The 12,556-nt window shown below is 45.1% G+C and overlaps 1 protein-coding gene and 1 long non-coding RNA gene across 16 annotated transcripts in view; one reads left to right on the plus strand and one right to left on the minus strand.

Moving 5' to 3' along the window:
• CZIB (CXXC motif containing zinc binding protein) overlaps positions 1 to 11,982 on the plus strand; it is a 28,561-nt gene extending 16,579 nt beyond the window's left edge. For 6 of the 15 annotated variants that reach the window (XM_068098049.2, XM_068098033.2, XM_078769834.1 and 3 more), the window contains exons 6-8: positions 2,414 to 2,491; positions 11,432 to 11,497; positions 11,703 to 11,982. In XM_068098049.2, coding sequence (XP_067954150.1) covers positions 2,414 to 2,491; positions 11,432 to 11,497; positions 11,703 to 11,780 — 222 coding nt within the window. In that variant the 3' untranslated portion in view covers positions 11,781 to 11,982. Of the gene's footprint in view, positions 1 to 2,413; positions 2,492 to 3,565; positions 3,979 to 11,431; positions 11,498 to 11,702 lie in introns of those variants that run through there. The other 9 variants (XR_013621793.1, XR_013621792.1, XR_013621795.1 and 6 more) reach the window with 5 other exon arrangements.
• The window catches only part of LOC144889486 (uncharacterized), a 497,490-nt gene that overhangs the window by 91,208 nt on the left and 393,726 nt on the right, over positions 1 to 12,556 (minus strand). The window lies entirely within an intron of this gene.

The raw sequence follows: 12,556 nt of genomic DNA on the forward strand, positions 1-12,556 counted from the left end.
GCTTGTGGGGGCAGGGTGACAAACTCCACCAATCGGCAGCTTGGAAAACAGCCCTCACCCTCGGGAGGGGCCTGACAGAAAGGCCTTAGACTTTGTTCTCTCTGCACATGCCTGCATGATTCTACCTCTTGGCCTGCTTGCGTGATGGACTGGACTCTCTCTGCACATGTACAAGACATTCTCTCTCTCTCTCTCTTCGTGTTCGTGCTGGGACTGCCTGCCCGCCCGTGCTCGAGCTGGTGACTGCCTCTTTATGCTCGAGCTGGTGACTACCCTTTGCCGGCGTGGTGCTCGTTGGTGAATGAAGACAACAAGGTGCTGGTAACATCGTAACCATTTTGCTAACAGGATCTCAACGTTCGTTTTCCCTTTATTCCCCCTCCCTCATGAATGTGTGATGGGTGCCCATGTTGTGCTTATTCGTACTGATCGTCATAAGGCATAGATTAAGCTAAGTTTCTGCCTCTTGTCCCTTTTTCTTTCCTATCGATAAGTTGCACTGTACATTGTTGTAAATAAATTAAACTGTTAAACATTTCCTTTTCAACTGTCCGTGAATGTCCTTTATTTCATTGGTTCGCCATTGCTCGCACCCAGAGTAGTGATTGGCTGTAGGGAAGTAGCATCAGCCCGGCAGGTACCAATAGTTTCTCGGCCATCTAAATTTCCATCCAGGAACAAAAGTGCTACATCGCCGGAGGGTATGTTCCCCGATTGGAATCATCACATGGTACAGGTAAGCGTTGTCAGGTGATTGGACCCTGCTTCGTGCGACGGACCAATTGGCGTTCGTAGTTGCTGGTTCGCAACCTGCCTAAGTACGAAGTTATTCATGCACGGCAGCCTCAGGTCCAGTAAGTTTGGGAGGGAATGGAGGCTAACCCCCTCGTAGTAGACCGGAACCCCGGGCCGTAACAATATTTTTTGATGAAACGATGAACTGATTAGATTTCAGCATTAACGGTCAATGGTCAGAGGTCATGTCAGGTAAAAATGTGATACTTGAGAACACCTGAAGGGATTTAAATCAAATTTGGTACAAGTATGTATAATGATGTAATATTGTGGGCGGAGGAATATCTCTCGGCGTTGCGACGTCGAAGAGTGCTGTTTTAGTTATATATTGCTTTGAGAAATATTATTATGTATAATGTGTGCTTCTCCCTGTCCTTCAAAATGGTTCCTGCTTTGGCTTTTTAGAATGGATGCTAAAGGGTATTTTACAATGGATAAATTGTAAAATATTCTTTAGACCACTGCTTAATAATGGGTAAGCTGTAATCCCCAGCTATCAGACGTTACATATTTTCCTTTTTTTAAAATTATGTACAAGATGATGTCTCTACAGCAGGTTTTCTGTTGTTTTCCTCTTTCATTAAGTAGATAAGTTTTGCTTGTGTGGGTATTTTCAACATGATAAGTTTAAAATCTTACTATAATTCACCAAATGTTCGTCCGTCTGTCTGTCTGTCTGTCTGTTCGAAGGTACCGTAAAAACTGCTGAAGCAATCGCAAATATATTTTGGGTGGATAATCCTGGGATCTCCAGGAGTAAAATAGGCTATTTAGTTTTCCCAATTTCAGCTTTAGTCTCCAGCATTCTCAGGTTTGGACTCCCGCATAACATTCGTGTTCGCATGTCGTTCATTGTTCTCATTGTGACGATGTTGCTTTCCCGGGTGCAGCACAAACGGCTGCACCGATTGCTGCACAGCTGCACCGATCGAACTCGGTGACCTCGGACAAAGACCTTTTATAAGAACACGGGTTGAATCCCTGCTTGAGAGAATTCTAACCCATTTCTACTGAAGGACACACGTATCGGGAGTACATACGACAGCGATCGTGAACACGATTAGTTTAATCTCCACATGAGAGAATTCCACATAGCTATTTGGGCAGTGAATACGCTAACAGATCGCTGTCTCCATCGATCTTGCCAAGGCCGTAACAGCTATCGGCTCAAAATCCTTTTAACTGTTGATTTGGAAGTTTTTACAATGAAGGAAACACGTATGAGGAGTACATACGACATCGGGAGGACTAACTGCACGCATCTTCAGTATCGAGCTTAAATCTGTCATGGCGGATCTGAAGAGCGGAATGCTTGGAGAAGTGGTGGGCTACTTCGGCATGAAGGAGGATCAGAAACGTGGACTCCCACACTGCCACATCCTGCTGATACTTGCTCCCGCATGACGTTATTTTCCCGGGTGCCGCACAAACGGCTGCACCGATCGAGATTTAACGGATGTTGATATAAATCGTTTGAAATATAAAAGCCTTCAATTTCTGATATTTAGCCTTTTCATTTGGGCCTCCCAATTGAAACCCCGCCCGTAGGGCGTGTACCGTTGCTAGTATATATTAAGTTATTGTTCTTATGAAGTTTATCAGAGTATGGTGTGTGCAGGCAGAAGACAGCGAGCAATTCCGGACAATGGTCATGTTCGAATGTCGAGGCCTGGAACCAACAGCCTTCTCTCCAAGGGTAACTAATCTTGCTGTCCCTTCCCCACACAATTTGCTATTCTGACCTGTTTTGTTTTTCTTTCTCTCTCTTTTCCCATTCCTCTATCTCTGTTATTTGTTCTGTCCTTTTTTATCATCTCTGTATCCGCCCTTCCCCATAAAAACAAGACATACTTTCATCTATAACTAGAACGGCACTCGTAGAGCATATCGTCTCGCCTCGTGCGTTCATTCTGAACAAAAATACCATAGTTATCTGAACAAGCAACTATTATGGCCCAATGCTTTTATGGTCCATATACCCCTATCATCCATGCACCCTATTATGTCACATAGCTTATGAACATCATAAATTTAGCTTATGAACATCTGTCATAGGTATATGAAGTTTATGATTTTTCGGATAAAGATTTCAATTCAACCGATTATGTCTGTGATACCACTTCACAGATTGTCATAGTTATCGCCATATATACCCCATGGGGAGTTGATGAGATATGCCAAGTTTCAAAAACATTTTGTTGCGAGGTTTCAGAGAAAATTATGTTAATTTTCTTTTTTCATTTAATCCAATATGGCTGCTTTACAATGTGACAAATGATATCAGAGTTATCAATAAGATATTCTCCATGAGAAGTCCCTCCTATGTTTAAAAGATTCACATCGAAAGGATAAGCGGTTGCAGAGCACCATTTTTTAAGTGAAAATATAAAAATAATAAAGGACACACACGCGGACACACACACACACACACCGGGGCATTGCAATCATCTCGCATACCCTTTGGGGCAAGGCTAATGACCTCGGCCATTGAAGGTAGGTGGAGGTTATGTTTTCACTCCTGTCTCTGTCTATGAGCAGAATATCTCAAAACGTTGAGGATGTATTCGGACAAAACAAAGGTGGACAGATTGGGTGTGTGACTGTCAGTGATATAAAACGTAAAATGTTCAGCCTAGCGGAGGTGTGCACTGTACCAAATACTGTTCCAGTATGGTGCTGTTTTGGCCCAGGAGAAAATGTTCATCTGTTCACCACTTGATGGCGGTGTTTGTAAGCACAGTCTTTGATAGCAAATGCATACTATGGTGCGATTGCAAATTTGGTCTGCTGGTTGCATGATGATTGCCGAGTGGTGGCTGTGCCGTTGTATCAGTGCTCCCTGAAATTAGAACAGGAATTTGGAATTTGCTCAGCTTGCCAGCGTTGACTTGCCTCTATCTGTTTTAGGACACCGGGATGTTTACCATCCACCAGCTACTGTTCACAGACAGCCTGGTCACCTGCTTAACGTCTGTCCAAGAGACGGCGGCCATTGTGATGAAATGCCATGCCTATGAAACACCAGTCAGTGTATTGTCAGGTCGAGAATCGAACCCAAACTGGACAGGTTCGAGACAAGTAAGCTACCTGCTGAATGTCCAGCAAAAGTTGGATAGTCGTACCCAGAGGTGTATACAAAAGCTGGTGCGGTCTTGCCTGCCAGAGAATTTGAGCGTGGATGAGGTAAGCCCTAAAATTAAAGCTTTTTTAGTACTTGGATTAAGTAATTGTTATTTGTGCACCTTCTCTTGTGCCGTTTCTACAATCGTATTTGGTTCGGTGCATGCCATTACACAATGTGGTGAAGTTAAAAAAAAGAAGAAAATAAATGTGTTGACTCTGCAGCGATGGAATCTTGGCTTGGTTATTGGATTTTGGTTTGTCATCATGTTGTAATCATGCAGCTACGCATAAATTCCCACTTTTATTGTAACATCTTCTCTGGGTCTAATATGATAACTTTGAGGTACGCACACTCTCCTCTAAGCTGTCTATCCTGGGTTCAAACCTCGACCCAGCTATAAATTGCCATCATGGTGTTTCACAGGCAGGTGATGCATCAAGATGTGTGCCGTTAAATTGGGCATCCTGTCTGCTGGCACTAGTTGTTGGATGTTAAAGATCCCACGGTGTCCTTAGCGAGGAGTAGGCGAGCTCCGGCACCATTGCTAAATTCCAAATTCCTGCCCTAACCTTAGTCGAACGCCAGGCCTGGCCAGCCAGGTCGTGAAAGACTTGGGCCAAGCTTCCTCCGTCCACCCCACAAGAAAGTGGGAGTAATTGTGGCTGTTAAAGACGAAGACTGTAACAACTTGTCTCAAAAGTGTACGAGTGCAATTTACCACTGCATTTATAAATTGTTAATTGGAGCTGTCAGCCTTCACTTTGAAAATGTCATTTTACTTCCAAATCGTCCCTTCGTTTATGTAGAATGTTTTATTGGAACCTTTGCTTTACTGGCCAAAATTTTTTTAAACTTGTTTTAAAAACTTGTATTGAAGATAAAAAATCTTAACTCTTCATAGATGGACATGCTTGTGATTTCTGGAGTTATTACCTCCGTCACCAAAGCTGGATGGAGGTTTTGTTTTCACCCCTTTCTGTTTGTTTGTTTGTCTGTTTGTTTGTGAACAGGATATCCCAAAAAGTTGTGGATGGATTCGGACGAAATTTGGCAGAGTTAGTGTTTGTGACAAGGACGAAATGATTACATTTTGGTGAAGATCCGGATACAGGAATTTTAAAATGATTCTTCACTATTGAGAGCTGAGGACAAAACTGATATATAGCACGATATCTCAAAAGGTTGTGGTCGGATTCGGGCAAACCTTGGTGGACATGTTGGGTATGTGACAAGGACTAATCAATTCGATTTTGATGAAGAACCGAATATGGATTCAGATACGAGAATTATTTAATTTTTAAGTGATTCTTCACCATTGAGTGATAGAGGGCTAAAAATAACATACAACACGATATTTCAAAACTTTGTGGATTGATTCGGATGAAACTTGGTGGATGAATTGGTTAGGTGACAAGAACCAGCTGATTAGATTTTGGTTCAGGTCCGGATCCATATCTGACCTATCAGTGGATACAAAACGTAAACTGTTCAGCCTGACGGAGGGTATGCGCTCTAACGAATGTCCTAGTTATTCAAATGGAATTTCCTGTGAACGATTACCCTTAAAACTGTGAAAAATGTGATCATTCCATTTGCATACTCTTAGCTGTTGTACCTTCAATTTTGTACATGATGGGGCCATAAACTTTTTTGAATCGGTGCAATGATTTTCCTTACTGCACAGTCCTGCCTGGTGTTGGCTTAGCGGTTAGGGTGCCGGCTTGGGATCCTAGGATCCTGAGTTTGAATCCCGGTCGATCGCTGAATTAACGCCAGGGGGGTTGATTCAGCCTGTCATCCTTCCGAGGTCGGCAAATTGAGTACCAGCTTGCTGGGATGAGTGATCACGGTGTGTACCCCTGTTTAGAATAGGTACACCGTATCCCTCCGCATCGTAAGAGGTGACCAAGGGTTGGTGTCAGGAAGGGCATCCGGCCATAAAAACATTGCCTCAAACAGGGAACCATGATTGTCATGGGGCCCGCAAGACTAACCCCCGCTCTCGCGGGGCCTTAAAACGATCATTCATTCATTCATTCACAGTCCCCAAGGTTATGTAATTTGAAGTGCACTCTTGCAGAGGCCTATGCAGGAGCTTTAAAGGTTGCCGAAAGACTGATTTTCAGAAATCGCAGTGGAATCCTTTGAACTACTGGCTCACTGTGGTTCACAAGCAAAAAAGTGCATTCGGCAAGCTGGGAGGAAACGAGCTCAGCGATAATTTCTCCTACAACGGCAGCTGACAGGCTCAAGAAGCATCCATTGTTCGGAATGTGGTACAGTGTACAAACTTCCAAGCAAAAATACGACTCGACAGTCATCTGAGAATTAGAAGGGAAAACCATTATCATCGTGTCCAGGTTTATACGCTAAACCTTTAAAATTTGGATTCAACGTGCGTGGATTCTTGGCATCGTACCCAAGCTAGTAACATAAATTGTTCTTTTTGCCTGCTAGTCGTATCGGAACCTCATAACGATGCACTCTGCTCGCAATACACCACCATAGAAGGTGTGGGAGATTGAGAGGGGGCACTAGATGGGCATTTAGCAGGCTCATCATAGGGGAAAAGAGCAGAACTTATAGATACATGGAAAGATGATAATAAACCCAAAGTTGAACTATTTTGCTTCGACTACCGAGCATATTTAACTTGTTTTTATTTCTGCCCTGTTTAGGTAACAATATTGCTGAAGAGTCTGTGCTGGTGGAGGGGGGGTGTGTTCGTCATGTTCCATTTGTACATTCCATGTTCACCTACTTCTATTTTGGTTGGGGTGTTACTGTTACACGCACTTACAAATAACATTTCCATTTCACCCCATCTCTACCTTGGGAGTTCCGCCATAATACACGTGACACTGTAACTTCAGGTTAAATAACTCAGACCTTTGCGGATTTTTGGAAATGTCTTGCTTTCCTTGAATCCCACAGCAAACATATTTTGAAAAGTTTTAAAATGTAAGCATGGTAGATTTTTGGACTTGGCAATGACTACAAGAGAAAAGGTAAAAATAAATTCTCAAACTACGGCATCTTGCTGTGTAAAATTTGTCTACATTCTTTATCGATCGATTGGATTTAGTTTATCTTTAATTACTCCGAGAATTTGTTGTTCCATTGTGTATTGATTATGCGCTTTCCCTATCAGTCCACCACTTTTATCCTCCTCCTTTCGTATGCAGCGCAAGGCTGCGGGGTAGCATCATTGGCTGATCGTGTGACTGATGCAACACTCTCTGTGGGTTTGGGCCAGAGTTTGTAATTTGTTCAGGGTGCCGGCGATTCTTCGCGAAGGACACCGTGAGATATTTGACATCCACCAACTGCTGCCGGCCGATAGGGCATGCAGTTTAACGTCCGTCCGAGGGACCGAACACACATTGATGAATCACCCTGCCTGTGAAACACCAGGATGGCAGCTTATAGCTCGGTCGAGATTCAAACCCAGGCTAGATAGCTTAGAGGTAAGTGTGCGTACCTCTAGGCCATCCTGCCAGCCTACTTTTATCCTGGTTTAAGCTATGGGAATGGAAACCTCTCGTGTCCTTTGTGATCGTTTTGCTTTGTCTTGGTAATGTCATAAATATGATCTGTGCATTCATTCCACCTAATGTGTTGATAACCTTGCCTTTCATCATGTTTTGTGGGAGTATTTTTATGATCTTGTGTTTTGTTGAATATTTCAAGGCACCAATGAAGGACACATAAGATCTGATGACATGTAACCTGTGTTCATTGCTCATCAAGAACACTTTGGTTGAAATGAACTTTGTCTTTTCTATTGGGCTTCTGGTTGAGGTGTGTGTGTGTGTGTGTGTGTGTGTGTGTGTGTGTGTGTGTGTGTGTGTGTGTGTGTGTGTGTGTGTGTGTGTGTGTGTGTGTGTGTGTGTGTGTGTGTGTGTGTGTGTGTGTGTCAATATTTACCTGGAGTTTTAGTTGCTAGCAACGGTACCTGCCCTACGGGCGGGGCTTCAATTGTGAGGCCCAAATGAAAAGGAAAAATATCAGAAATTGAAGGCTTTTTTTTTATTTTAAACGATTCATATAAACATCCGTTAAATCATATCACACGCAAATCAAAATCTAAACAGTATTTGTAGAATTTCAATAAAAGCCACATCACATTACTCCATCGTGTTTGGGAAAAATTAGAAATTGGGGAAAAAATTGGAAAAACAATATAGCCTATTTTACTCCAGGGGGTCCCAGGATTACCCACCCAAAATTCCGTTGCAATCAATTCAGCCATTTTTGCGGTACCTGGGAACAGACGGACGGACATTTGGTGAATTATAGTAAAGATACTGTTGAGGATTTGGGAATTGTGTGTGTAATTTGATGTAAAACTTGTTGTAAATATCACCCTCTGTAGTATCAAGGTCAAAGGTCGCCCTTTGTTAATCCATCGCACACACGTAGCAAATCATAGATTTCCCCTCGGTAGTTATGTCCTTAATATATGTCAGTATAAGGCTCTGTGGTCCACTAATTCATTGCGTTGCATCAATTAAATAAGATAGGTCCCTCTGACACCCCCATGGCATCTTCAAAGTGCCAGTAACTTTGGATTGGGTTTGTGGCATCACTATTGCCAACTGCATTGGGCTGTTGGCTGCATTTGCCTCCATTGAGCACGCGGTCGGGGCGAAGAAGAAAGGCGTGTCTCCACCTCGTCATCAAAGGGTGGAGCCAGGAGAGCCCTTGCCGACCAACCAAGAACGAGGGGTTTGGCTTAGGGAGGGGTCGAGAGAACGATCAAGGAGGTTCGAAAAGGTTTGAGGGTGTGGCCTCTATAACCCGCGGTGGGACGCCCCCAAGAGAGAGATGAGCCCTGGGAGAGCACGCGATGCACGAACGGAGTCCTTGGAGAGCACGCGACGCACCAGCACGCAGCAGCTTTAACCACAGCAGCTTTGGGCTTCGACGGCAGTTACACCAGCCGCGAAGGAACGCGCCGTGCGAGACCGATCAAGACGGGGGCGGCGGCTGCTCCCTCCCGGCCCGACCGTGCTCCGGTCCGAACTGAACCTTCCCCTCCCTCCAGCCTTCGTTCCTGCCTTCATCCCCCCCGTGTAAGTCTGATTGTTCGTCCGTCTTCTGTGTTGTCCAGGGGTTTAAGTAAGACTGAGTAGGTAAGCTGGTGTTGCACTGTGTCTTCTGGTTCTTCCCTCCTGCATTTATTTTCTTGCCCTTCTTCCTCCTTGGTTACTTTTAATTGTGTAAATAGTGGTAATAAATCATATTTGTTCTTCCTACGTTCTTCTTCTTCACATTCGGTCGCTTTAGTGATTTCCAGATTGAGGTACGTGGCGCGATTCGGCCGACGCACATGAATCTGGCTTAGTCTTCGGTAAACGGCTCACGCCGCAGTTCGCTTCGCTCGGCGCAATCCATCCATTACGCTGCGGCCGTGAGCGAGGGATGTTTCCTTGCGTGCCGGGAGGTGCTGGTTTTTAGGTCATAGGACGGTTGGGCCTAATACCCTACCCAGCGCCGACCGGGCGTGACGTCATACCCCCGGGACCACGTCGGTCAGTCATAGAAGAGGGGATTAATCCCCCCTCGATAAGGGGGAAGAGGCCGACGTTGAGATCCGCAACAATACATTATACTGAATTATACTGCATTTATATTATATTGTATGTTGTCCCTGGTCCCTGGTCCCTGGTGTCCCTGGTGTTGATGTCCCTGGTGTTGTCCCTGGTCCCTGTCCCTGGTGTTGTCCCTGGTGTTGGGCTAGCGGTCCCTGGTGTTGCTAGGGTCCCTGGTGTTGCTAGCTAGGGTCCCTGGTGTTGGGCTAGCGGCTAGGGTGCCGGCTTAGGATCCTAGGATCCTGGGTTCGAATCCCGGTCAATCGCTGAATTAACGCCAGGGGAGTTGACTCAGCCTGTCATCCTTCCGAGGTCGGCTAATTGAGTACCAGTTCACTGGTAATTCCCTGCTTGTCGTTAAAGGCGGCAAAAAGGGTTGGCGTCAGGAAGGGCATCCGGCCGTAAAACATTGCTTCAAAAAGGGGACCGAAAAACAACAACAACCACAGTTCCCGAAAAAGGCCAACCCCCGCTCGCGGGGAAAAAATGGCCTCTAAAGGTGGTTTTTTTTTTTTTTTTTAAATATTATATTGTATGCAAAGTACCACCTTAAGCAACTTCTATACAAATTAACCCACCTTGTGTTATTTAACAGCATGGCAGGGGCTTCAACTCAAGGCCCTAAGTTTTTAAGTCAGCCACCTTAACCGTTAAGCCAACACCAGGCTTAAAACAAAGTACTATTAATATACTGTCGTGTCGCCAAGCGATTAAGACCACTGGGTGACGAACGACCAATTTTCTTTTACTCCCGAGGCGAACCTCCGAAATCTTGGCGGTTATTTTTATTGCTCACGTGGGGCGGAACACAGCAACAGCGCTTTCCTGAACGGAAGCACATGGGTTTATTCCCGAACCCACAACGAATAAACGAACACAACAAATTAAAAATGCCACAATAATGATTTAATAAAAATAAATGCAAGACGAAATAAATGTTGAAGTAAACTAATTGCAATTCCTTCTTTGAGGATCCTCCATTCAGACACAAATACGACACACAGGGGAAAGATAAAGAAATTAAATGTTCCCCTTTTAATCGGCCAGCACTCAGCTTTGGTCCAAAATGTCTTTCATGGGCTTGTCGCTCGTTGCAGCCGGTGTAGCCACTTGCGTGGGAAGCGCTCCAGAAATGGCGCCGAAACCGGGCGTCGAAAATGCCCAGGTGTGATCTAGCAGCCGAGACAGCCCTCTTTTGCTCTCCACTCTGTCCGATGTGCCATGAGCCCCACAAACTGCCACCACGACCTCCTCCTCGCTTTCAAAATTGCCAACGTTCCACCAGCTCCCAACAAAGCTCTCCTCACCTGCCCGCACAACAAAGGCTCAACCTCCTCATCCAGCACAAAAACCCAAGAGAGTGATTCTTCTTTCAACGGTCCTTTTTCCCGAGAACTTTCTCGCTCTGACGTCACACTGGCCAATGCCCGAGCCCCATTGAATCACCGCATGGTTGAGCTCGACCAATGATGAACTTCGAGGAGCGGCCTGCCGGCTTTGCTTGGCATGAGAGTCATTAAGGTGAGGCTTACTTGCCGATCGGCAATGTTCGGGTACTGTCGGCGGTTCCGGTGGTTGTTGTTTAAACGGAGGCTTTTACGACCAGCCTTGTTGTAGTTGTAAAAGTGTAGGGAAAAGCCACAGGAGGCAATCACATCCTGGGGGAACCTAACCTTAATCCCTAACGAGTTAGCACAGCTTCACCCCCCCTCTTCCCCCAACCCCCTCTCCCCTTGTGTGAAGCCACATAAACAATCTTAAGCTCCAGATTCCCCACTTAAATACATCGAGATTTATCCTACGCGTCCACGGTCCATGCTATACCTATACGATCCTATCTGTACTGTGGGATTCTGTCATCTACCCCCACAAACATAACAATACTATTGAATGTTTTTCTCTTTTTTTTTTATTTCAGGGTGGATTTGTTGCCGAAGGAGCAAAATCGGGAACACCCTTCTTGGATGTAAATCTTCTTGAAGGGGTATGAAAGTTGTCTTTAATAGAAATGCATGCTGGTTCAATTTTTTCCCGGGGCATTTGGAAGTATGTGACGGTAAATGTTACCATTGGAGTCTGTTCCTCGTAAAAGTCGCAGCAATATTCACATGTTTTCTGTCTTCATGTTATCATTTTGACATGACCTTCTTTTCCTGTCTTCTGCTCTACCCCTCTTCCCATTTTTTTAGGATTGGACGGAGTATGATGAACGTGCAAGTCAGTCTGTTGGCGTCTATGATGTCAAACACCGTTTCATTAAGGCTTGAGAAAGACAAACAAGTTAGACGGAGATTTTTGTTTCATCACTAATATTAAATGTAGTGGCAATGGGCATTTTGGTCAGTCCTTGTTATTCCACATAACCTCTGACTGCTTCCATTAATGGGAGCCAAGATGTATCTAGCAGATGTATCTAGCAGCTGTATCTAGAGACACTGTATCTAGCAGCCAATAAACCAAAGGGTGTTATCATTGCCTCATTTGCCAAGATGTTCTTCCAGCTTTGTGCGTCATGTCTACAGTGTTTTATTTTTAGTCCCCTTACCATGTTTGCTCTCCGTCTGTCTGTCTGTCCACCCCACCTGTGGTTTTCTGCACTTTTTAACTCAACTGGACTGCCGTCCAGGTGAGTTCATCACATACTGAACCCTCCGGCGTCTGTCGTCGTCGTCTGTCGTCCGTCGTCTGTCGTCCGTTAACTTTTCGACATTAACACTCCAGCGTCCACAAATATCAACCGATTCTGATAAAACTTGACATGCAGCATCCTTCAGGGGTGGATCCAGGGGGGGGGGTGCAAGGGGTGCGCACCCCCCCCCCCCCTCGATCCAGGATGAGGGTGCAAGCGGTGCGAATCTGCTGAACTGTTGGACCAGGGAAGAACACAAGGAACTGCAGAAACTTCCAAGAACGCACGAAATGCCGTTTCTGACGATCAATTTTTTTTAATTACCTGGCGGAGGACTCCCAGACTCTCCCCCCCTTAACCCCTTCGCCCAGCGCTATAGTTTCATGCAGCCTCCCCCGTCTTGAAATTCCTGGA

This window comes from Myxine glutinosa, chromosome 1, assembly GCF_964187855.1.
Source record: "Myxine glutinosa chromosome 1, kmMyxGlut1.1, whole genome shotgun sequence".
In the NCBI taxonomy this organism is placed as follows: Eukaryota; Metazoa; Chordata; class Myxini; order Myxiniformes; family Myxinidae; genus Myxine; species Myxine glutinosa.